Below are 26,186 nucleotides of genomic sequence, written 5' to 3'. Positions count from 1 at the left end.
ATGATAGTTTCTAGTCAAGTTATTATTTTTTGTTTTTATTTTTTCTGAGACAGGGTCTTGCTCTGTTGACGAGGCTGGAGTGCAGTGGTGCCATCTTGGCTCACTGCAACCTCTACCTCCCAGGTTCAAGAGATTCTCTTACCTCAGCCTCCCAAGTAGCTGGGACTAAAGGCACACACCACCATGCCTGGCTAATTTTTGTATTTTTAGTAGAGATGAGGTTTCACCATTTTGTCTAGGCTGGTCTCGAACTCCTGACCTAAGGTTACCCGCCCGCCTCAGCCTCTGAAAGTGATGGGATTACAGGCGTGAACCACTGTGCCCAGCCTCTAGTCAAGTTATTAATATGTGTTTCTTTTAATATATGTGGGAGATTTTAAAACTACAGTATATTGGTTAGAGTATTTAATCGTTGGTAATTGGGCTTATGAGGAGCTAATCTTTAAATGATGACTTTTAACAAAACAATGGAGTTGGGACCTTTTACTTAAAGTGTTTAAAATGGTCATTGAATAGTTAAAACCATGTGATACCAATGTTAAAAGAATCAAAAACAGGCCGGGCGCGGTGGCTCAAGCCTGTAATCCCAGCACTTTGGGAGGCCGAGGCGGGTGGATCACGAGGTCAAGAGATCGAGACCATCCTGGTCAACATGGTGAAACCCCGTCTCTACTAAAAAAATACAAAAAATTAGCTGGGCATGGTGGCACGTGCCTGTAATCCCAGCTACTAAGGAGGCTGAGGCAGGAGAATTGCCTGAACGCGGGAGGCGGAGGTTGTGGTGAGCCGAGATCGCGCCATTGCACTCCAGCCTGGGTAACATGAGTGAAACTCCGTCTCAAAAAAAAAAAAAAAAAAAAGAAGGAAATAAAAACAAATTGATCCTATCAGCCATTTGCTAAAGCTACCTTGTTCTCCCTAGAAGCCAACCACTGTTTTAAATTTTTCCTGTTGCTTTCATCTTTTAAAAATGTTTTCTTTTCCTAAAAAGGAATCCAGAACACTGGCTGAAATTGCAAAAGCAGAGCTGGATGGCACCATTTTGAAGAGCAGACCTCTACGAATTCGCTTTGCCACACATGGAGCAGCCCTAACTGTGAAGAACCTTTCTCCAGTTGTTTCCAATGAGCTGCTAGAGCAAGCATTTTCTCAGTTTGGTCCAGTAGAGAAAGCTGTTGTGGTTGTGGATGATCGTGGTAGAGCTACAGGAAAAGGTTTTGTAGAATTTGCAGCAAAACCTCCTGCACGAAAGGCTCTGGAAAGATGTGGTGATGGGGCATTCTTGCTAACAACGTAAGTTTTAAATATCTTGTCCTTCTATCCAGTTACATATGGGCTTCTCTCTATTCTGGAATTCTGTCTTTCCTTGCAGTTCATACTAGCATATGGTAAGTAGGTGTTAAGTAAATATTCAGTGAATATAAATAAGAAATTTTTGTGTACTGGTAGGAGTCAAGAGTCATATATTTTCTTCAGAGTTTAGTTAAATCTCAGGAATGTTTTGTATTTTGATTTTGTCTAATGTACTGAACATCTATATACAAAGTAAAATCTATAAACTTTAATCCTTTTAGAAATTGTAATCAGCTTTATTTGCACCTAATTGACATTCATTAAAAAGCACCATAGGGGCGTGATGGCTTATACCCACTGGGCGAATCACCTGAGTCAGGAGTTCCTGACCAGCCTGCCAGCATGACAAAAGCCCATCTCTACTAAAAATACAAAAATTAGCCAGGCGTGGTGGTGTGTGCCTGTAGTCCCAGCTACTTGGGAGGCTGAGGTAAGCCTTGAGAATCACTTGAACCCAGGAGTTGGAGGTTGTAGTGAGCTGAGATCATGCCCCTGCACTCCAGCCTGTGCGACAGAGTGAGACGACTCCTTCTCAAAAACAAAAAAACCTCGTCTCTACTAAAAATACAAAAATTAGTTGGGCATGGTGACACATCCCTGTAATCCCAGCTCAGGAGGCTGAGGCAGGAGAATTGCTTGAACCCTGGAGGCAGAGGTTGCAGTGAGCCCAGATCATGCCACTGCACTTCAGCCTAGGTGGCAGAGTGAGACCCTGTCTAAAAAATAATAGCACCTTGGGCTGGGCACGGTGGCTCATGCCTGTAATCCTAGCACCCTGGGAGGCCAAGACGGGTGGATTGCCTGAGCTCAGGAGATTGAGACAAACCCGGGTAACATGGTGAAACCCTGTCTGTACTAAAAATACAAAGAATTAGCTGGGCGTGGTGGCGTGTGCCGGTAATCCCAGCTACTTGGGAGGCTGAGGCACCAGAATCAGTTGAACCCTGGAAGCAGAGGTTGGAGTGAGCCCAGATTGCTCTACCACATTCCAGACTGGATGACAGAGCGAGACTATGTCTTTTAAAAAAAAAAAAGGTTGGGCTTGGTGGCTCATGGCTCATGCCTGTAATTTCACCACTTTGGGAGGCTGAGACAGGCGGATCACCTGAGGTCAGGAGTTCGAGAGCAGCCTGGCCAACATGGTGAAACCCCATCTCTACCAAAAATACGAAAATTAGCTGGGCTTTCTAGTGGGTGCTTGTATCCCAGCTACTTGGGAGGCTGAGGCATGAGAATCGCTTGAACCCAGGAGGCAGAGGCTGCAGTTAGCTGAGATGGTGCCACTGTACTCCAGTCTGGGTGACAAGAGCCAAACTGCGTCTCAAAAAAAAAGAAAAAAAACACAACACTTTGGGGAGCCCAGCATGGTGGAATGCACAGTAGTTTCAGCTATTTGCCCTGTAGTCAGTCCCAGCTACTCAAGAGGCTGAGGTGGAAGGATCACTTGTGCCTAGGAGGTCAAGGTTACAATAAGAACCAGTCTCTATTTAAAAAGAAAAATAAAAAAATAAAAAAAGACATTCTGTTTTAGAGCTCAGTGAGGTGTTTTTTTGTTTTTGTTTTTTTTTTGAGACGGAGTCTCGCTCTGTCACCCAGGCTGAAGTGCAGTGGCGATCTCAATTCACTGCAGCCACCACCTCCCAGATTCAAGCAGTTCTGCTTCAGCCTCCCAGGCAGTTAGGATTACAGGTGTGTGCCACCGTGCCCAGGTAATCTTTTGTATTTTCGTTTTTTTAGAGGGAGTCTTGCTCTGTCACCCAGGCTAGAGTGCAGTGGCATAGTCTCAGCTCACTCAGCCTCCCGGGTTCAAGTGATTCTCCTGCCTCAGTTTCCTGATGAGCTGGGATTAGAGGTGTGAGCCACCACATTTGGCTAACTTTTGTATTTTTAGTAGAGATGGGGTTTCACCATGTTGACCAAGCTGATCTCGTACTACTACCTCATGTAACCTCCCCTGCCTCGGCCTCCCAAAGTGCTGGGATTACAGGTATGAGCCATTGCTCCTGGCCTATGTTTTTGTAGAGATGGGGTTACATCATGTTGGCCAGGCTGGTGTCGAACTCCTAACCTCAAGTAATCTACCTGCCTGGGCCTCCCAGAGTGCTGGGATTATAGGCGTGAGCCACTTCGCCTGGCTGAGCTCAGTGAGTTTTAACCAACGTATTTATGCATGTAATGCACTGCCATAATAAAAATAGAGAACATTTCCATTACCCCACACAAGTTCTGTTGTTCCCTTTTACAGTTAGTTATTCTGCACTCTTTATCTACCTGCCTTAGATACCTGTTTCTGTTACTATAAATGAGTTTTTTTTTTTTGTTTTTTTTTTTGGGGACAGAGTCTCATTTAGCTGCCCAGGCTGCAGTGCAATGGCTCATTCTCGGCCCACTGCAACCTCTGCCTCTCAGGTTCTAGAGATTCTCCAGCCTCAGTCTCCTGAGTAGCTGGGATTACACGTGTGCGCCACCATGTCCGGCTAATTTTTTTGTATTTTTTAGTAGAGATTGGTTTTCACCATGTTGACTAGGCTGGTCTCAAACTCCTGACCTCAGGTGATCTGCCCACCTTAGCCTCCCAGAGTGCTGGGTTTATAGGTGTGAGCCACCTTGCCCGGCCTAAGCCACTGTGCCTGGCTGTGTTTTCTAATATTAAGTGAAATCATATAGTATGTACTCTTTTGTGTCTGGCTTCACTTGCTTAGCATAATGTTTATGAGATTTCATTCATATCTTTGTGTGTATAGTATTTTGTTTCTTTTATGGTGAAATCATATTCCATGGTATAGACATAACTATTTTGTTTGTGACGTATGGGTGGATATTTGGGTTGCTTACAACTACTGGCTATTATGAATACAGATACTATGAATATTTGTTTTCAAGGTTTCTTGTAAATATTATGCTTTCATGTGGCTTACGTAAATATTTAGGGGTAAATTGCTGTGTGTTTAACTTTATAAGAAACTGCCAAACTGTTTTCCGTAGTGGTTGTACCATTTTTTACATTCCTGTTGGCAATGAGTGAGTGACTTCTAGTTACTCCATATTTTACCCACACTTGGTGTTTTTATTTTTTATTTTTAAATTTTTTTTTTTTTTTTTTTGAGACGGAGTTTCGCTCTTGTTACCCAGGCTGGAGTGCAATGGCGCGATCTCGGCTCACCGCAACCTCCGCCTCCTGGGTTCAGGCAATTCTCCTGCCTCGACCTCCCGAGTAGCTGGGATTACAGGCACGCGCCACCATGCACAGCTAATGTTTTTTGTATTTTTAGTAGAGACGGGGTTTCACCATGTTGACCAGGATGGTCTCGATCTCTTGACCTCGTGATCCACCCGCCTCGGCCTCCCAAAGTGCTGGGATTACAGGCTTGAGCCACCGCGCCAGGCCTATTTTTAAATTTTTATTTAAAAAATTTTTAATTTATTTAATGTTTTGAGACAGAGTCTCACTCTGTCACCCAGGCTGGAGTGCAGTGGCACAATCTTTGCTCACTGCAACCTCCACCTCTCGAGTTCAAGCAATTCCCCCACCTCAGCCTCCAAGTAGCTGGGATTACAGGCGTCTGCCACCACACCTGGCTAATTTTTGTATTTTTAGTAGAGATGGGGTTTCACCATCTTGGCCAGGCTGGTCTTGAATTCCTGGACTTAGGTGATGCACCTGCCTCAGCCTCCCAAAGTGCTGGGATTACAAGCGTGAGCTACTGTTTCTGGCCTTTTTTTTTTTTTTTTTTTCCTTGAGGCAGGGTCTCGGTGTATCTCCCAGGCTGGAGTACAGTGGCATGATCACAGCTCATTGCAGCCTTGACCTGCTAGATTCAAGTGATCCTCCCACCTCAGCCTTCCAAGTTGCTAGGACTATAGGGATGCACCACCACGCCCAGCTAAGAACTTTTTTTTTTTCCTGAGATGGAGTTTCTTTCCTGTTAACCAAGCTGGAGTGCAATGGCGCGATCTTAGCTCACCGCAACCTCCGTCTCCTGGGTTCAAGCAATTCTCCTGCCTCAGCCTCCCGAGTAGCTGGGTCTACAGGCGTGCACCACCATGCCCAGCTAATTTTTGTATTTTTAGTAGAGACGGAGTTTCACCATGTTGACCAGGATGATCTCGATCTCTTGACCTCGTGATCCACCCATCTCGGCCTCCCAAAGTGCAGGGATTATAGGTGTGAGCCGCTGTGCCCGGCAAGAACTTTTTATTGATACCTTTTTTTTGGAGACAGGATCTCACTGTCACTCAGGCCGAGTGCGATCACAGCTCACTACACCCTCAACCTCCTCAGGCTCATGTGATCCTCCCACTTCAGCCTTCTGAGTAGCTGGGACCACAGGCATGTGCCACCATGCCTGGCTAATTTTTGTACTTTTTGTATTTTTGTCATGTGGCCCGGGCAGGTCTTAAACTCCTGGGCTCAAGCAATCTTCCTGCTTTGGCCTCCCAAAGTGCTAGGATTGTAGACACGAGCTACTGCTCCTGGCTGGTAGGCAGGTAGGTAGGTAGGTAGGTAATTTATTTATTTATTTAAGACAGGGTCTTGCTGTGTTACCCAGGCTTGAAACAGGGTATTGCTCTGTTACCCAGGCTGGAGTACAGTGGCATGATCTCGGCTCACTGCAACTTCTGCCTCCCGGGTTCAAGTGATTGTGCTTCAGCCTCCTGAGTAGCTAGGATTACAGGCATTCACCACCACACCGGGCTAATTTTTTTTTTTTTTTTTTTTTTTTGGCGACAGTCTCACTCTGTTGTCAGGCTGGAGTTCAGTGTCGTGATCTGGCCCACTGTAACTTCTGCCTCCTGTGTTCAAGCTATTCTCCCTCAGTCTCCGGAGTAGCTGGGACTACAGGTGTGTGCTACTACGCCCAGCTAATTTTTTGTATTTTTAGGAGAGACAGAGTTTCAGCATGTTGGCCAAGATGGTCTTCATCTTTTTTTTTATTTTTTTGTTTTTACTTATTTATTTTTTGTATCTTGGTCTTCATCTCTTTACCACATGATCCACCCACCTCAGCCTCCCAAAGTGCTGGGATTATAGGCGTGAGCCACAACACCCAGCCTAATTTTTGTATTTTTAGTAGAGATAGGGTTTTGCTATGTTAGCCAGGCTGGTCTTGAACTCCTCACCTCAAATGATCCACCTGCCTTGACCTCCCAAAGCGCTGAGATTACAGGTGTGAGCCACCACGCCCGGCCTTGGATGATAGCTTTTAAATAAATTAAAAAGAATTTTGAGGGAATGGGCAAGGTGTTGAACATTTTGTCTGTCAGATACTTCATAATCACTTTCTTGGATTTTTGTGGCAACAGTGGTTATTTGTTCTATTTTTCAGGTGAGAAAATTGGCCCAGAGATGTAATTTGCTTAAGTTGTACAGCTAGTAAGTTGTAGTCAGTTGTATTCGGTGTGATGTTTTGTCTGATGCCAAATCTCAGGGAGTAGTTTATTCTGCCAGCAGACTTTCCTTGCTTAGGAACTTTATTACTTGTTAGTTAAACCTTCTCATGGAACTCAAGATGTTCTTGTTCGCATAGTAGTCTCAGCTGGAATGTCACTTAATAGAATATTTCTGTAACTGCCTTATTTAAACTGGGCTCTCTTTGTTATACTGAATGACTGCATTGCTTCTTTCCTTCCTAGCTCTTAGACTCAGTGTTTTTTGTTTACTCACATATATTTTTGTCTCTCTTTTTAGGGACTGTTTTGTTTACCTTTGTATCCCTTGCCCTAAGTACAGTCTTTTTGTTTTTTTTGAGACCGAGTCTTGTCACCCAGGCTGGAGTGCAATGACACCATCTCGGCTCACTGCAACCTCTGCCTCCTGGGTTCAAGCAATTCTCCTGCCTCAGCCTCCTGAGTAGCTGGGATTGCAGGCGTGTGCCACCATACCTGGCTAATTTTTGTATTTTTAGTAGAGACAGGGTTTCTCCTGTTGGCCAGGCTGGTCTCAAACTCCTAGCCTCAAGTGATCCACTAACCTAAGCCTCCCAAAGTGCTGGGATTTTACAGCCTTGAGCCACCATGCCTGGCCTGAAGTTTTTCAGTTTCTTATTATGAATTTTTTCTTATATCATTGAAGATTCTGTATAGTATGTCGTAATTGTGTCAGATTTAACTGTTCCTACCATGATAAACATTATGGTACATAGTGTTTAGTCACCCTTTGTTTTCTTATTATAGATTTTAAAAAATGCTTAATTCACTTTTTTTGGTGTGTTTAAAAACACTATGTAGTAGCTGCAGCTGGAGGCTCGGACTTTGCACTGAGACTTGTGTTTGTCTCTTTGAGATGGTTATTTAATTCCTGATAGGGAGACTTGGTGAACACAATCTCTTTCCTGAGATTGGGGGTGATGTAGCTGTAGGTCATGGAGATAGCATCAAAGGTAGCCTTTGCAAAGTTGCCTAGAGTGGCAGTGTAGCCCCTGGCCAAGGTATAGCAGTTGGTACTGGCCATCATCAGCAGTGTTTTAGGCATGGGCTGAGATATTAGTGCCCCTGGGAGTGCGGATGAGTCACACCAGCACAGAGCCACAGTACCAAGGAATGGTATGGGGTTTGCTGATCTTATTCTCCCAGTAGTCTTGCCGCGTAGCAGCAGTGGAAAGCTTGCCCAGGATGATGAACCCCTGCATGGTGGTAGTTACAACCCGGGAGCACATAACATTCAGACTAATGTGGCTATTCTAGTCACCGATAGCAACAAATGCCGTGAACCTGATCTGTTGGCTATCAAGGGTTTGCCTTTACATGAGCATAATCTTCGAAATCTTGGAAAAAGTCAAAGATTTTAAGACTCCTTGATAGACAGGGAGAGAGAGATCTCCAGGGACTTGATCTTCATGTCCTTGACTAGGAGGCCCAATTTGATGTTGGGGGGGCCATTCCTTGTCCTCAACCTGGCCTCTCTGAACTTGGCACCTTCTGCCCACCAGGAATAGAATTTTTTTTTTTTGAGATGGAGTTTCGCTCTGTTGCCCAGGCTGGAATGCAGTGGCATGATCTCAGCTCACTGCAACCTCCGCTTCCCGGGTTCAAGTGATTCTCCTGCCTCAGCCTCCTGAGTAGCTGGGATTACAGGCACACACTACCACACCTGGTTGATTTTTGTGCTATTTGGGCTGTTACAACCAAGTATCATAGACTGGCAGGTTTATAAACAACAGAAATTTATTTTTCGCAGTTCTGGAGGCTGAGAAGTTGACGATCAAGGTGCTAGCAGACTCAGTGGGTGGTGAGGTCCTGCTTCTTGGTTCATAGACAGCCATCTTCTCACTCTGTATGCCTCTTCTCATCTAGGAAGGGATGAGGGAGGAGCCTTTGGGATCTCTTTTATAAGAACGCTGCTTCTGTTCATGAGGATGCTACCTTCTTGACCTGTGCACCTCCCAGAACCCCAAATACTGTAACATTAAGGATTGGGTTTCAGTACATGAATTCTGAGGTGACACAAACATTCAGTTTATATCAAGGAGTAACCTCTTTTCTGTTACAACTACTAATATGGCTCATGTTCTTATTATATATGGCATTACTCTTATTTGCTAATTTTTGTCCCTTTTCATTTTATTGTTTTTGGGAGAAAAATAATTTACTGGTTTCTATATCAGTTCTCTTCCAACACTGCGTTGTATTTCTGTGCCATTTAGAGACCTTTGTGGCTTTGATAATTTTTCAGATTGACAGATGTTAAATTTTTAAATTAATAATTAAAGTAAAATTTAAAAAACCTGTTGTATTGGCAAAGATTTAAAAAATGCCTAGTGAATAACAGTGAAGCCACATGAGTATTTTTATTTTATTTATTTATTAAAAATATTTTTTAGGATCAAGGTCTCACTCTTGCCCAGGCGGGGTACAGTGTGTTGATCATAGCTCACTGTAACAAACTTCCTGCCTTAGTCTCTGGAGTAATAACAGTTGGGACTATAGGCACACCCCACCAGAGACCACTGATTATTATTTTTATTTTTGGAGATAGAGTCTCGCTCTGTCACCCGGGCTGGAGTGCAGTGGTGCAAACCCGGCTCACTGGAACCTCCTCCTCCCGGGTTCAAGCGATTCTTGTGCCCTAGCCTCCTGAGTGGCTGGGACTATGGCCAGCTAATTTTTTGTATTTTAGTAGAGATGGGGTTTCGCCATGTTACCCAGGGTTGTTTTGAAATCCTGAGCTCAGGCAATTTTCCCGCCTCGGCCACCCAGCCCGGGTAACAGACCAAAGTGCTGGGATTACAGGCGTGAGCCACCGTGCCCGGCCTTATTTTTTTTTAGAGACACAGTCTCAGTGTGTTCCACAGACTGGTCTTGAACTCCTGGCCTCAAGGAATCCTTCTGTCTTGGCTGCCCAAAGTGCTAGTGTGCCTGGCTTCAGGCTTGCTTTTTAAAACTCCTTTCTGTACACTTTCCTGGGCAGAAAAGTACAAAAATCTTGTACTTTTCCTATTTTATATTCATATTTGAAAGGGATTGCTTTTCCAAACATTTTATTTGCTTTTTCACATCTTTCCATTAAATGAGGTTACTTTTAGACAAAAAAAGATCCTTTAAGAAAAACAACATCATAATATTTCCTTTGCCTGTTGGAAATATGAGTTATTTAGAAAAACGTGCTCATAGGTATAAATTGTTACTTAACTTTTTAGGAAAGCAACATTAATCCTTGATATAGTATCGCTGCTAATTGGATCCAATTTTAGTTTTTTGCTTTCTTTTTTTGTAAAGATTGATATTTCCTTATTTGTTATTTGTAAAGATTGATAAGAAAAATCTAAAAAATTAAAACAAGCTGGGTACAGTAGTAGGTACCTGTAGTCCCAAGTACTCCAAAGGCTGAGGATTGCCTGAGCCCAGGAGTTTGAGACTAGCCTGGGCAACATAGTGAGACCCTTGTCTCTCAAAAAAAGAAGAAGAAGAAAAAAAAATCAGATCCCTTTTCTTAAAATTACCACATGGATCTCTTGTGTCATTTTGTAAATCTAAGATAACATGAGATCCTACTGATTTTATTTTTCCTCCATCATAAAATTTTATTGATATTGTCATCCTGGTAATTATTACTATTTGAGACAGGGTGTTGCTCTGCCACCCACTGTGGAGCGCAGTGGCATGATCTCGGCTCACTGCAATCTCTGTCTCCTGGGAAGTGATTCCTGTGCGTCAGCCTTCTGAGTAACAGGGACTATAAGCGCACACCACCACACTCGGCTAACTTTTAAATTTTTTCTAGAGATGGGATTTTACCATATTGGCCATGGCTGCATCCTGGTAATTATTTTATCATTGCTCTTCAGCTATTCTCAACCATGCTTATAAATAAAATGAAAAACCATCACAAAATGGTACACGTCTGTAAGGATAATTCAGTGCAGAAATAAATTGTCATCATTGCACGTTCCTCATTTTAATAATTACATGTAGCTTGGGCAACATGGCAAAACCCTGTCTCTACAAAAATATAGAATAATTAGCCAAGCATGGTGGTGCACACTTGTAGTCCCAGCTACTTGGGAGGCTGAGGTGGGAAGATCACTTGAGCCTGGGAGGTCAAGGCTGCAATGAGCAGTCATAATGCCACTGCACTGCAGCCTGGGCAACAGAGCAAGACCCTGTCTCAAAAAAGAAAATTACATATTGCATTATCTTTTAAGTCACTGTTTTTTTTTTGGGCAAATTCTGCTCTCACCCAGATTGCAGTGCAGTGGCATGATTGTAGCTCATTGTAACCTAGACTTCCTGGCCTCAAATGATCCTCCCATCTCGTTCTGCCAGAGTGTTGGGATTACAGGCACAGGCCACCTTGCCCAGCCCATGTTTTTAGTACTGTATACTCTACTTTTTTCCCACAGTTCTAAGGAAAGATCAGTCACAAATATGTATTTCATATTATATATCATTACAGAAAACATGAAAACCACAGATGTATACCAGTTGGTATGGCTAAAAAAAATTACTGTGTTGGGAGGTTGAGGCGGGTAGATCACAAAGTTAGGAGTTCAAGATTAGCCTGGCCAAGATGGTGAAACCCTGTCTCTACTAAAAACAGAAAAATTAGCCGGGCGCGGTGGCTCACGCCTGTAATCCCAGCACTTTGGGAGGCTGAAGCGGGTGGATCACGAGGTCAAGAGATCGAGACCATCCTGGTCAACGTGGTGAAACCCCGTCTCTACTAAAACTACAAAAAATTAGCTGGGCATGGTGGCGCGTGCCTGTAATCCCAGCTACTCAGGAGGCTGAGGCAGGAGAATTGCCTGAACCCAGGAGGCGGAGGTTGCGGTGAGCCCAGATCGCGCCATTGCACTCCTGCCTGGATAACAAGAGCGAAAACTCCGTCTCAAAAAAAAAAAAAAAAAACCAAAAAAAAACCAGAAAAATTAGCCGGGCATGGTGGTGGGTGGGCGCCTGTAATCCCAGCTACCCAGGAGGCTGAGGCAGAGAATTGTTTTGAACCTGGGAGGCAGAGGTTACAGTGAGCTGAGATTGCGCCACTGCATCCAGCCTGGGCGACAGAACGAGACTCCATCTCAAAAAAAAAAAATTGTTGTGCATGCATACAATGCAAAAATGGTGCCAGCCATTTTACATTGAGTACATTGGATATCTGAAAAAAAGCATATATAGGTGATTCACTCTATTTAGCATTATGCATATATCCCAGCAGAAAGGAAAGTCTGAAGTGGTTTTCACAAAAATGTGATCGGAGCTCCTCTCCAAATGTTATGATTTCAGAGGACTTGTTTCTTCTATAGAACTTACTATTTTTTTCATATTGAAACATTTTTCAAATTTTTTTTGTTTGTAAATAAATTAACACTTTAAACTTTAGTATTTTCAGGCCTGAAAGAACACTGAAGGCCGGGCGCGGTGGCTCACGCCTGTAATCCCAGCACTTTGGGAGGTCGAGGCGGGTGGATCACGAAGTCAAGAGATCGAGACCATCCTGGTCAACATGGTGAAACCCCGTCTCTACTAAAAATACAAAAAATTAGCTGGGCATGGTGGCGTGTGCCTGTAATCCCAGCGACTCAGGAGGCTGAGGCAGGAGAATTGCATGAACCCAGGAGGCGGAGGTTGCGGTGAGCCGAATCGCGCCATTGCACTCCAGCCTGGGTAACAAGAGCGAAACTCCGTCTCAAAAAAAAAAAAAGAACACCGAAATACTTTTTCCCCCTTTTGCTTCCCCCCTGACCTAAAAAAAAAAAAAACCCTTCAGTTTTTTTTTTTTTCCTTCAAGACAGGGTTTCAGTCTGTCGTCTAGACTGGAGTGCAGTGGTGCAATCTCTGCTTACTGCAACCTCCACCTCCTGGGTCAAGCAAGTCTCATGCCTCAGTCTTCTCAGTAGTTGGGACCATAGTCACTCACCACCATGCCTGGCTAATTTTTGTATTTTTTATGTTGGCCAGGCTGGTCTTAAACTCCTGACCTCAGGTGATCTGCTTACCTCGGCCTCCCAAAGTATTAGGATTATAGGCGTGAGCCACTGCGCCTGGCCAACTTCACTTTCCATTTAATGATCTCTCTTTACCAAGAACTGTGCTAAGTGCCCTACCTTTCTTTTTTCATCATAACAACCTTATGACGCACTGCTATCCCATTTTACTGATGAGAAAACTTTGACTAGCTCAGGTGAACCTCCTAGCCGAAGGCTATGCAGCCCATAACCTGCTGTAGACCCCATGGCCTCAGTCCTGAAACCTTGCTCTCTGTCCTTCAAGGTTATAACCAAACTATTGATTGACTTGGTGGTGAAATGGGGAGAAAAACAGAAACCCTATAAAGCAGTAACTCCAGATTTAACATTATGGTTGAACACTTTGATTTGTTTCCCTTCAGTCTGTTTTCTACTTATTACATACCTACATTTGCAAAAAGAGTAAACTAGGCAGACGTAATGGCTCATGCCTGTAATGCCATCACTTTGGGAGGCTGAAGTGAGAGGTTAGCTTGAGCCCAGGAGATTGAGACTGCAGTAAGTCGTGATTGGGCCACTGTGCTCCAGCTTGGGCAGCAGCGTGAGACGCTGTCTCAAGAAAAAAGAATAAATTTAGTTCTTAAACCTATGGTAAACAGAATTTGAGGGTTCTTTTTTCTTTTTTTTTTGAAACAGAGTTTTGCTCTTGTTGCCCAGGCCGGAGTGCAGTGGCGCAATCTTGGTTCAGTGCAGCCTCCGCCTCTTGAGATTCTCCTGCCTCAGCCTTTCAAGGAGCTGAGACTGCAGGCATGTACCACCATGCCCGGTGAATTTTTTGTATTTAGTAGAGACGAGGTTTCACCATGTTGGTCAGCCTGGTCTTGAACCCCTGAACCTCAAGTGATCCATCCACCTTGGCCTCCCAAAGTGCTGGGATTAAAGGTGTGAGCCGCCACGCCTGGACTTGAGTTTTACAAACTTTGGTTACACCTAAAGATGAAAGTGAAATAAACAAGATGAGTCAGAAAATGGACAAAGGGAGCTCCTATAGGGAGGGGTGTATGTGCAGTGAAACCACAGATGTTAACATTTTAGCGTGTGTTCCAATAAATAAAAATAAGACACAGTCTCTTAAGTAATTCCCTTGTACACAACACATACCCATCTTTCTCGGTCTTTTTTTTTTTTTTTTTTTCCAAAAAAAATTTTTTTTTTTTTTTTTTTTTTTTTTTTAAGAAACAGGGTTACACCATGTCGCCCAGGCTGGTCTCGAACTCTTGAGCTCAGGCAATCTGCCTTCCTTGGCCTCCCAAAGAACTAGGATTACAGGCATAAGCCACCGTGCCCGGTCCCTTGGTCTTTTTATGTTGTGTAATTAGATGAATGTCATTGCGAACTGATCTTTGCTCACTGGTTTAGGTGTCTCTTTACAAGTGGAATTTCAGGGCTGGGCTTGGTGACTCCTGCCTGTAATAATCCCAGCACTTTGGGAGGTGGAGGCGGAGACCAGCCTGGCCAACATGGTGAAACCCTGTCTCTATTAAAAATACAAAAAAAAAAATTAGCCAGGTGTGGTGGCAGACACCTGTAATCCCAGCTACTTGTGAGGCTGAGGCAGGAGAATCCTTTGAACCTGGGTGGCGGAGGTTGCAGTGCGCCAAGATTGTGCCATTGCACTCCAGCCTAGGTGACAGAGCCAGATTCTGTCTCAAAAAAAAGAAAAAGAAAAAAGTGGAATTTCAGGAGCAAGATGATATATATAGAGAGAGGTAGAGGGAGACTGTATAAATTTGTATGTGTCGATTAAGTTCCCTCTTAGAAATCTGTATTTCACCTTTCCTGCACTGTATAAGAGTTGTCTAGGCCGGGCGCGGTGGCTCAAGCCTGTAATCCCAGCACTTTGGGAGGCCGAGGCGGGTGGATCACGAGGTCAAGAGATCGAGACCATACTGATCAACATGGTGAAACCCCGTCTCTACTAAAAAAAATACAAAAAATTAGCTGGGCATGGTGGCACGTGCCTGTAATCCCAGCTACTCGGGAGGCTGAGGCAGGAGAATTGCCTGAACCCAGGAGGCGGAGGTTGCGGTGAGCTGAGATTGCGCCATTGCACTCCAGCCTGGGTAACAAGAGCGAAACTCCGTCTCAAAAAAAAAAAAAAAAAAAAAAAAAGAGTTGTCTAGTGGCCCAAACTTACCTGTTAAAAGTTTACAGTTTGTTAAAATCTCTAACATATTTGGGAGTACAGAGATGTCAGAGTTTTCTCTTAATTTTGATTACAGTTTCCCTTGGCTTCATATGCTTTTGTCATTTCTCACTAGCTCAGTAATAATTGTGAAAAGTTATTTTGTATCTTACGTTGTGGATCTAAAGTCTGTGTTAATCTGTGGTATTAGTAAGAGAAGCTTTTGGAATCCAAAAAACTTCTTCATCTCTCTAGCTTAGTTAAGTTGTTTCTTTCTGAAACATCACTGGTTTGAAGTAGTAGAAACAGATTTTTTAAATTTTTAAATTTTTATTTTTAGAGATGGGGTTTTACCATGTTGGCCAGGTTGGTCTTGAACTCCTGACCTCAGGTGATCCACCCGCCTCGGCCTCCCAAAGTGCTGGGATTACAGGTGTGAGCCACCGCGCCTGGCCAGAAATAGATTTTAATGCTGCTTGCATGATGAAGAGCTGATCTCAAAGGAAATTTTAATATCAGTATGCCATCCATTCTACTTATTCCTCCTCCTCTTCATGAACTCTGCTTTTCTCCTATTTTACTCAAGAAAATAAGGAGGAGGGCCTCTAGTCGTATCTTTCATCACCCACTCTTCTTGTCTCTTCCCTCTTCTCCCACTTTTTCTGGTTGCATGTCTTGTGTCTTCTGCTTTCCCTCCTCCCTTTTGTCTGGCTAACATCTTTAATTTTAATTTAGAGTTGGGGTCTTGCCTTGTTGCCCAGGCTAGATTGCAGGGGCTCTATCATAGCTTACTGCAGTCTCAAATTCCTGGGCTCAAGTGATCCTCCCATCTCAACCTCCTCATTAGTGTATGCCACCTGGCTAATTTTTAAATTTTTTGTAGAGACAGGGTCTTGTCATCTTTCCCAGGCTGGTCTCAAATTTCTGTGCTCAAGCCATCTTCCCCGTCTCTGCTTCCCAAAGTGCTAGGATTACAGGCTTGAACCACTGGTGTGTGATGCTTGGCCTTCGCCGACATCTTTTAGTTCTAATTTTCAGCTTTAACTTTTTTTTTTTTTTTTTTTTTTGAGATGAAGTCTTGCTTGCTCTGTCGCCCAGGCTGGAGTGTAGTGGTGCGATCTCAGCTCACTGCAACCTCCGCCTCCTGAGTTCAAGTGATTCTTGTGCCTCAGCCTCCCAAGAAGCTGGGACTACAGGCTCCTGCTACCACACCTGGGGCTAATTCTTGTATTTTTTAGTAGAGACGGGGTTTCACCATGTTGACCAGGCTGGTCTCCAACTCCTGACCTCAGGTGATCTGCTTGCCTTGGCCTCCCAAAGTGCTAGGCTTATAGGTGTGAGGCACTGTGCCCACTGGCCAACAGTTTTAAAGAACTTTCTGAATAATATTGGCAGACACAGGGAAACGGGGTGGTTGGCAGAGATGTGTGGGTTGAGGTGGGTGGGACATGTGGACAGTGATGACCACACATATAAAACATGGGTTAGGTAGAAATTTGTTTTCATTATACTTTCTAAACGTTAACTATAGCTGTTATGCTGGTTCATAATTTTTCTTTGTTTACTCACCTTTTTGTGGCTTTTGACATTCACCTCCGTCTGGCTCAGTAAATGTTTCTTGACTGATTTTTTTTGAGATGAAGTTTTGCTCTGTTGCCCAGGCTAGAGTGCAGTGGTACAATCTTGGCTTACTACAACCTCCACCTCTTGGGTTCCAGCAATTCTCCTGTCTCATCTTCCTGAGTAGCTGGGATTACAGGTACATGCCACAATGCCCAGCTAATTTTTTTGTATTTTTAGTAGAGACGGGGTTTCACCATGTTGGCCAGGCTGGTCTTGAACTCCTGACCTCAAGTGATCCACCTGCCTTGATTTCCCAAAGTGCTGGGATTATAGGCCTGAGCCACTGCGCCTGGCTATTGACTGATTTTTATGAGTACAATCTCAAGTGAGACATTTTCTAAGTATCTTTATTATTATAAAACATTTCTTTTAAGAGGGTATTCTTGGCACTGTGTTAATTTTTATGAATGCTTTTATACCTATCCAGGACCCCTCGTCCAGTCATTGTGGAGCCCATGGAGCAGTTTGATGATGAAGATGGCTTGCCAGAGAAGCTGATGCAGAAAACTCAACAATACCATAAGTAAGATTTTATTATTAGATACTTTATATATGTACTATCAAGGGTGTTTAGTACATTTGTTTTTAAGTATTGTTGGATTATGAGGTGTTCCGTTTATTTATATAAATCTGGTTAGTAGAATGGCCTGGTCTACATGGAATGCTAGTTTTCTTTCCTTTTTTTTTTTTTTTTTTTTTTGGAGACAGTGTCTTATTCTGTTATCCGGGAGTGCAGTGGTGTGATCTTGGCTCCCTGCAGTCTCTACCTCCCGCGTTTGAGTGATTCTCGTGCCTCAGCCTCCTGAGTAGCTGGGATTACAGGCACACACCACCATGCCTAGCTAATAGTTTTCTTTCTTTATATGGGTAAAACATAGTAATTTTTTTTAGAAAAGTCTACTTTTATAGCTGGGGCAGGGTGGGTAGTAGGAAGAACCTGTCAATAATACTTAGGCCAGAAAAACAATGAATTCTAGGTAACATGAAAATACGTTTTTTTTTTTTGTTTTTTTTTTTTTGGAGATGGAGTCTTGCTCTCGTTACACAAGCTGGAGTGCAGTGGCATGATCTCACTGCAGCCTCCATCTCCTGAGTTCAAGGGTTTCTTCTTCCTCAGCCTCCCGAGTAGCTGGGATTACAGGCATATGCCACCATGCCTGGCTAATTTTTTGTTTTTTAGTAGTGGCAGGGTTTCGCCACATTGGCCAGGCTGGTCTTGAATTCCTGACCTCAGGTGATCCACCGGCCTCGGCCTCCCAAAGTGCTAGGATTACAGGTGTGAGCCACTGTGCCCAGCTGAAAATGCTTATTAAGTTTTATTTTATGCTTCAAGTCTATTGTAGGTTAAAAGGAGACTTTTGGTGTGCTGGGTTGGAGCAGGGTATGCCTAGTTAAATAGCCAGATACATGGGAAAAACTCTTAGAAATTGCAAAAAATAACTCATTTTCAAAGTTTTGAGTGTTTATTCTTTTGCCCTTTACACTTATAATAAAAGTATATTTACATAAATTACCTATATGAGTGCATTATTATTTTTTTCAGTTTATAAAACTTTATTAAACATTTCGAACAGCTATGCAACAAACAAACACACCACATAAAAGTTCTAGAATAGCAGTCCAAATGTTTCACAAGTATGGCCTCACAGTCTCATTCCCTAGATGGACTGCCTCTAGTTCTGTTCTCTGTCTGGGCCACCTCCCTTTCTCCTCCAGTTACTTTTGCAGAGTCTATTATGTTTTTAAAAACATAATGTATTCGGCCGGGCGCGGTGGCTCAAGCCTGTAATCCCAGCACTTTGAGACACCGAGGCAGGTAGATCATTTGAGGTCGGGAGTTTGAGACTAGGCTGGCCAACATAGTGAAACCCCATTTCTACTAAAAATATAAAAATTAGCTGGGCATGGTGGCACACGCCTGTAATCCCAGCTCCTTGGGAGGCTGAGGCAGGAGAATTGCGTGAACCTGGGAGGTGGAGGTTGCTGTGAGCTGAGATCGCGCCATTGCATTCCAGCCTGGGTGACAGAATGAGACTCCATCTCAAAAAAAAAAAAAAAAAAAAAAAGGTCACTTATTTATTTATATTTTTGAGACAGTCTCACTCTTGCAATCTCTGTTCACTGCAGCCTCCACCTCCTGGGTTCAAGGAATTCTTGTGCTTCACCCCCCCGAGGAGCTGGGATTACAGGTGTGCACCACCACGCCCAGCCAATTTTTGTAATTTTAGTAGAGACGGGATTTCACCCTGTTGGCCAGGCTGGTCTCGAACTCCTGACCTCAGGTGAACAACCTGGCTTTGCCTCCGAAAGTGCTGGGTTTACAGGTGTGGGCCACTGTACCCCACCCACTTGTTTATTACATAAATAAAACCTGGAGTGCCTTTTTGTTAGCCACTGTTCTAGGTGCTGGCAGTGTAGTCAAGCAAATAGTTGGATTTATACCTAGGAATTAGAGCAACTGTCCTGGCTGGATTTATTAACATGATATTTTAAAGTTCAAAGGACCAAACCCTGAATCCTGGAGTACTCTGGTGTGTCGAGGTTGGGAACATTGCAAGGAATCAAAAACGACTGAGAAGGGAGCATTCATTCATTGGAGTAGGAGGAAGAACCGTCTGACTGTGTTCTGGAAGCAAGGGAAGAGAGTATTTCAGGGAGGAAGCATTAGTAATAATTGATTATATTTCCTATCTATTCTGATTTCCCTTACAATGCCCTCCCCCCTCTCCTTCCTTCTCCCCCTTCCCCTTCTTCTTTCTTCTTTCTTTCTTTTTCGAGACAGGGTCTGGCTTTGTTGCCCAGACTACAGTGTAGTGGCATGATCATGGCTCACTGCAGTCTCTACCTCCTGGTCTCAAGTGATCCTTCCACCCCAGACCCCCTCCCCTGCCAAGTAGCTGGGACTATAGTTGTGGGCCACCACGTCTCGTTAATTTTTAAATTTTTTTAAAGGCAGGGTTTCATTATGTTGCTCAGGGTGGTCTCAAACTCCCAGGCTCAAGCGATCTGCCCGCCTTGGCCTCTCAAAGTTGAGTTTACAGGTGTGAGGCACTGGACCTGGCCACAGTGCCAGTTTTTAAAGGGTTCCTGTGACTTCCTCTTCACCTAACTTTTTACTTGTTATGGGTCACCATTACAAATTTGAAATAGAGCATACTTTTGGATTTGGGGGAGAGAGTACTAGAAGTACAACGTTGTTAAAAGAATAGACTTTATAGACAAGATTTCTTTATATATTTAATGGTCTCAGCAAACCTTAATAAGAGCTAGTTATGGCCAGACGCGGTGGCTCATGTCTGTAATCCCAGTACTTTGGGAGGCCGAGGCAGGTGGATCATGAGGTCAGGAGTTCAAGACCGTGGTGAAACCCCGTCTCTACTAAAAATACAAAAATTAGCCAGGTGTGGTGGCTCATGCCTGTAATCCCAGAGGTGGAGGATGTAGTGAGCTGAGATTGTGCCACTGCACCCCAGCCTGGGTGGCAGAGCAAGACTGTCGCAAAAAAAAAAAAAAAAAAGCTAGTTATAGTTTCAGTTTTACTACTAAAGATTTATAGGCCGGGTGTGGTGGCTCACACCTGTAATCCTAGCATTTTGGGAGGCTGAGACGAGTGGATCACCTGAGGTCAGGAGTTGAGACCAGCCTGGCCAGGATGGTGAAACCCTGTCTCTACTGAATACAAAATTAGCCAGGTGTGGTGGCACATGCCTGTAATCCCAGCTACTTGGGAGACTCAGGCGGGAGAATCGCTTGAACCTGAGAAGTGGAGGTTGCAGTGAGCCGAGATTGCGCCGTTTTTCTCCAGCAAGGACAAGAGCAGAATTCCTTCTCAAAAAAAAGGATTTATTTCCAGAAGAAAATGCTTACAAAGCAAAGCGTAAGAGCCAGGATTCAAATTCACTTGCAGCTACGAAAAAGCATGTTATGTCATTGTTGTTGTTGTTTTTTTTTCCTGTGGGAGAAAATAAAAAGAATTTAAAAATGTAGTCAATCTTTGACTTAGGAACTGCTGACTAGTAATTGTTTTAGAAAAATTAGTGGTTGGTAGATTCTCCCACTCTTTCCCGTTTTCCAGTTGGTGCTTTCAAAAGAAAAAAAATCCATGTAGGTTTTTTAGATATAGGGTCCCTAGAATCATGGCTGTCTTTGGTATTTCTTCAAGTGCTTCTGAAGATCTTTCCCTCTTCTGTTACCACATCTTTCTCTCTGTGAGTCTTCCCCTTTCTCCCAGATTTGTCATACCCACTCCTCCTCACCTCCATACCCCAAAATAAAAGTTAAAATTTACATTTGTAGCAAGTTATCTATGCTTTTATTCATGGAGTGGGATTGTGTTCTTATCAGTACTTTTTTTTTCTTTTTTGTTTGTTTTGACACAGAGTTTTGCTCTTGTTGCCCAAGCCGGAGTGCACTGGCACAATCTCGGCTTACTGTAACCTCCATCTCCTGGGTTCAAGCGATTCTCCTGCTTCAGCCTCCTGAGTAGCTGGGATTGCAGGTGTGCGCCACCACGCCCAGCTAATTGTTTGTATTTTTAGTAGAGACTGCGTTTCTCTGTGTTGGTCAGGCTGGTCTCGAACTCCCTACCTCAGGTGATTCACCTGTCTCGGCCTCCCAAAGTGCTGGGATTACAGGCATGAGCCACGGCACCCAGCCCCTATCAGAACTTTTTAATAGTGGCTGTTATAGGCAAGACTAATTGAAGATTTTTCTGCAAAAATTTCTTGGAAGTTGGCTGGACGTGATGGTTCTTACCTGTAATTCCAGCACTTTGGGAGACAGAAGGGTTGCCTGAGTCCAGGAGTTTAAGACCAGCCTGGGCAACATAGTGGTACCTCATCTCTACAAAAAATACAAAAATTAGCTGGTCATGGTGGCATGCCCCTTTAGTCCTAGCTACTCTGCAGCTTCAGGTGGGAGGATTGCTTGAGCCCGGGAGGTTGATTGGGCAGTGAGTCTTAATTGTGCCACTGTACTCCAGTGTGGGCAACTGAGCAAGACCCTGTCTCAAAAAATCCCGAAACAACAGCAACAACAACCAAAATTCTTTAAAGGGAAAAAAAATTGGGACCAGGTGTGGTGTCTTGCACCTGTAATTTTGGCACTTTTGGAGGCTGAGGAATGAGGAATACTTGAGGCCAGGAGTTTGAGATCAGTCATATTTTTTATATGTCTCTAAAACATATATTTACGTCTATATGTCTCGTATATAAATAAATGAAGTCTTTCAAATACATTCATAGGCCTTTATTTTTATTTGGTAATTTGTTTTCTCATTTATTTATTCAAGAATTATATATTTAATGTATATACTGCATTCTAGGTCCTTGAGGTACAGCAGTTAACAGATACATTTGATGTCATCAGTTGAGTTTATAGGCTACCGAAGGAAAGAGCTATTAAATAGTTAACTGTAATTGTAATGAGTTAGGCCTTGATTTGGTTGCCTATCCAATTAACTTGGCACATAACACTCAATAAAATCCAGCTGGTTTTAATAGTAAAAACATCTGATCCAGACAGTTAATCCGTATGTTGCAGACTTTCCTTTGTAAAATATTTAATTGACTGAAAACCAGAAAATGAAACCTCCAAAAGCAGAAATTTTACAGGTAATAATTAGGAGAGCCTGGGTTGTAGCATCAGATTGTCTAAGTTTGAATCGTTGTTCTATTATTAGTTGAACATCCTTGGGCAGTTTCTTATGCTCAGGCCTGTAATCACAATATTGTCACGAGGTAATTCATGTAGACATGGTGTCTCAAACAGTGCCTTGAACATTGTAAGTGCTTGTTACTGTTCTCATTTGTTCTTGTTTTACCTTTTAAACATAAATTTCTGTATGTTTTAATGTAAATTTAGGGAAAGAGAACAACCACCACGGTTTGCTCAACCAGGGACATTTGAATTTGAGTATGCATCTCGATGGAAGGCTCTTGATGAAATGGAAAAGCAGCAGCGTGAGCAGGTTGACAGAAACATCAGAGAAGCCAAAGAGAAACTGGAGGCAGAAATGGAAGCAGCTAGGCATGAACACCAATTAATGCTAATGAGGCAAGGTAAACATGGATTTTCATGTAGATGTGATGTGATTTTTTTTTTTCCTGTAAGTGTGTATACCACTTATGTACTACTGTGTAAAGTGCCATTTAGGAGTTTAGAGAAAAAGTTGGAACTCGACGTATTAGGTATGAAGATCTCAGAGAACTTAAGGAAAAAAAACTTATTAAAAGTTAGTTTTACTTATGCAAGTAGTATTGTTGGAGGTAATTTGAGGATATTGAACTGTGCCAGTAGCAAATACATGATTCTCTTGGCAAACAGAGAAACATGGTGGGTGACTTTTGGTAGATAGACATGGCACATGTGGTACTTTTTGTTTGATGAAAAGAAGAATTTGGACAAATGCTGGTTATTTAAGATTATTATTGCACATTTGAAAGAGTACAGATGGATAATCTGGTAGAGACAAAAGAGATTCATGTTTACAGATGGTTGTGGGGATTTAGGAAAAGTAAATTCTTAGTAATTGGCAAGGATACGTATATATACACACACACATATTTTTTTTGAGATGAAGTCTTGCTCTCTTCCCCAGGCTGGAGTGCAATGGTTTGATCTCAGCTCACTGCAACCTCTGCCTCCCGGAGTTTGTAGTGAAGGAGAATTGCAACCTTCATGCAATTCTCCTGCCTCAACCTCCCGAGTAGCTGGGATTACAGGCCCGGATAACTTTTATATTTTTAGTAGAAATGGGTTTTCACCATGTTGGCCAGGCTGGTGTCAAACTCCTGACTTGAGGCGACCCACTTGCCTCAGCCTCCCAAAATGCTGGGATTCCAGGGGTGAGCCACCGTGCCTGGCCAATTGGCAAGAATATTTAAGAGCAGTCAATAACAGGTGATAATTTATTCTTGTCCACTGGACAAATAACTAACAATATGACAAGCTGCTTAAATACATGTCAAAAGCTCACTTGTCCCTTTTCTCTTTATTACCCTTCTTTTTATGCCCATCTATGTTAATTATCTGTATCTCCTCTCCCTTTTTGTTTCTTCTTAAATTTTCTGTATAATTTTTCCTGGTTCTTCCTATCTCTCATCTTTTCCACTACCCATAATGAGTTTTATATTTCTTAAAATAAGCATCTGATTGCTTTCTATTTTGCTTTTAAGTATTTGTTTTGTTTTAACTTAGCATTTGAGTAAATGTTTATCTACCTTCACTTGGCTGTCCCCAGAGATCAAGGTACCACAGTTGCCTGCCTGAGTTTCTGCAGTAGTGTTCCTGATGAACTTTTCTGCCATCTAATCTTGGCTTTCTTTAAACTGTTCTGTATACTAGATTCAGTATTTTTTTTAGCAGGTGAAAATTTGATCATTCATTTCTAAATCCTTTTGGGTAAGTTCTCATTTCCTTAAAATGAAGCGTAGGGTTTTTTTTTGGTGTGTGTGTTCTAGTATTTTGTACATCACTATTCAGTAAATGTTTATTGAGCAGTTATGATCAAGTCATTGAATAACTGTGCCGATGCCACATATATTTTTTCTTTTTTTTTTTGAGACGGAGTTTCACTCTTGTTACCCAGGCTGGAGTGCAATCGTGCAATCTTGGCTCACCGCAACCTCCGCCTCCTGGGTTCAGGCAATTCTCCTGCCTCAGCCTCCTGAGTAGCTGGGATTACAGGCATGCGCCACCATGCCCAGCTGATTTTTTGTATTTTTAGTAGAGACAGGGTTTCACCATGTTGACCAGGATGGTCTCGATCTCTTGACCTCGTGATCCACCCGCCTCGGCCTCCCAAAGTACTGGGATTACAGGTGTGAGCCACCGCGCCCGGCCGATGCCACATATCTTAAAACAAAATCAAGCTCAGCAAACAATAGAAACTAGTCAGGTGTTTTGGTTTAATTTGTACCCTAAACCTGGCGGTTCTGTAATTCAGAACTGCCTAAACCTGGCAATTCAGTTTTCTTCTAACAAAATTGAATTCATTTATATATTATAGTAGGTTTAAAGATAAAATGTCTTCTATTTTGCAGAAAATTTGAAAGTGTTGTTTCAGTTAAAGATACTGAATCATTCACTGGCTGCTAGAGCTGGAAGAGAGGTTTTGTTTTGTTTTTGAGACAGAATCTCACTCTTTTGCCCAGCCTGGAGTGCCATGGTGTAGTCTCGGCTCAGTGCAACCTCTGCCTCCCGTGTTCAAGCAGTTCTTGTGCCTGAGCCTCCCTGGTAACTGGGACTACAGGTGCGTGCCACCATGCCTGGGTAATTTTTTTTTTTTTTTTAGATGGAAGTTTGCTCTTGTTGCCCAGGCTGGAGTGCATTGGTGTGATCTTGGCTCACTGTAACCTCCACCTTGGGTTCAAGCGATCCTCCTGCCTCAGCATCCTAAGTGACTGGGATTACAAGTGTGTGCTACCACACTTGACTAATTTTTTGTATTTTTAGTAGAGATGTGGTTTCACTATGTTGGCCAGGCTGATCTCAAACTCCTGACCTCAGGTGATCTACCTGCCTCGGCCTCCCAAAGTGCTGGCATTATAGGCATGAGCCACTGTGCTTGTAATATTTTTGTATTTTTAGTAGAGTCAGAATTTCTGCATGTTGGCGAAACTGGCTTTGGACTCATAGCCTCAAGTGATATGCCCACCTTGGCCTCCCAAAGTGCTGAGATTACAGATGTGAGCCACCATGTCCGGCTGAGAGATCTTTTTTTTTTTTTGAGACAGAGTTTCACCCTTGCTACCCAGGCTGGAGTGCAATGGCGCGATCTTGGCTCACTGCAACCTCCGCCTCCTGGGTTCAGGCAGTTCTCCTGCCTCAACCTCCTGAGTAGCTAGGCTTACAGGCACGCGCCACCATGCCCAGCTAATGTTTTTTTTTGTATTTTTAGTAGAGACAGGGTTTCACCATGTTGACCAGGATAGTCTCGATCTCTTGACCTCGTGATCCACCCGCCTCGGCCTCCCAAAGTGCTGGGATTACAGGCGTGAGCCACCGCGCCCGGCCTCGGCCAAGAGATCTTAAAGTTTGTCCTGGTGGTTTTGAAATTTTACACATTAGAATCATCTTGGAAATTTAAAAAATTTAGTTTCCTGGGCCCTGTGGTTGCTCTAGCCCTTCTGTTCAATATGAATTATTTTCTCTTAACCTGCTAGGAACTTCTTTGCCATTTCGTTTCCCGCCTGTCTACTGTTGTGCTTAGTTAGGAAATAATGTTGATTAGAGGTGGAAGCATCTGTACTAAAGATTTGTCTTGATGCTACAGACAAACAGTGGTATAACATTCATTAATTTAGCACATATTTAATGTTAGTTATAGGAGACACTTCTGAGGTACTGAGGATATATTGATGGCAAAAAACATTTCCTAGGCCGGGCGTGGTGGCTCAAGCCTGTAATCCCAGCACTTTGGGAGGCCGAGGCGGGTGGATCACGAGGTCAAGAGATCGAGACCATCCTGGTCAACATGGTGAAACCCCGTCTCTACTAAAAATACAAAAAGTTAGCTGGGCATGGTGGCGCGTGCCTGTAATCCCAGCTACTCAGGAGGCTGAGGCAGGAGAATTGCCTGAGCCCAGGAGGCGGAGGTTGTGGTGAGCCGAGATCGCGCCATT

General features: G+C 43.3%; 1 protein-coding gene across 2 annotated transcripts in view; it reads left to right on the top strand.

The window, feature by feature from the left end:
- Positions 1–955: 955 nt before the first annotated feature.
- The window catches only part of PSPC1 (paraspeckle component 1), a 101,304-nt gene continuing 76,073 nt past the window's right edge, over positions 956–26,186 (top strand). For both annotated transcript variants that reach the window (XR_004265983.1, XM_032271181.1), the window contains exons 1-3: positions 956–1,293; positions 16,991–17,086; positions 22,426–22,622. Coding sequence is in view for 1 of the 2 variants with exons in the window: in XM_032271181.1 (XP_032127072.1) it covers positions 971–1,293; positions 16,991–17,086; positions 22,426–22,622 (616 nt within the window). In the remaining variant the exon portion in view is untranslated. The remainder of the gene's footprint in view (positions 1,294–16,990; positions 17,087–22,425; positions 22,623–26,186) is intronic.

Source organism: Sapajus apella, unplaced genomic scaffold (assembly GCF_009761245.1).
Source record: "Sapajus apella isolate SASKATOON/1434 unplaced genomic scaffold, GSC_monkey_1.0 scaffold225, whole genome shotgun sequence".
Taxonomy (NCBI): domain Eukaryota; kingdom Metazoa; phylum Chordata; class Mammalia; order Primates; family Cebidae; genus Sapajus; species Sapajus apella.
This window is presented reverse-complemented; position numbering and strand designations above follow the sequence as displayed.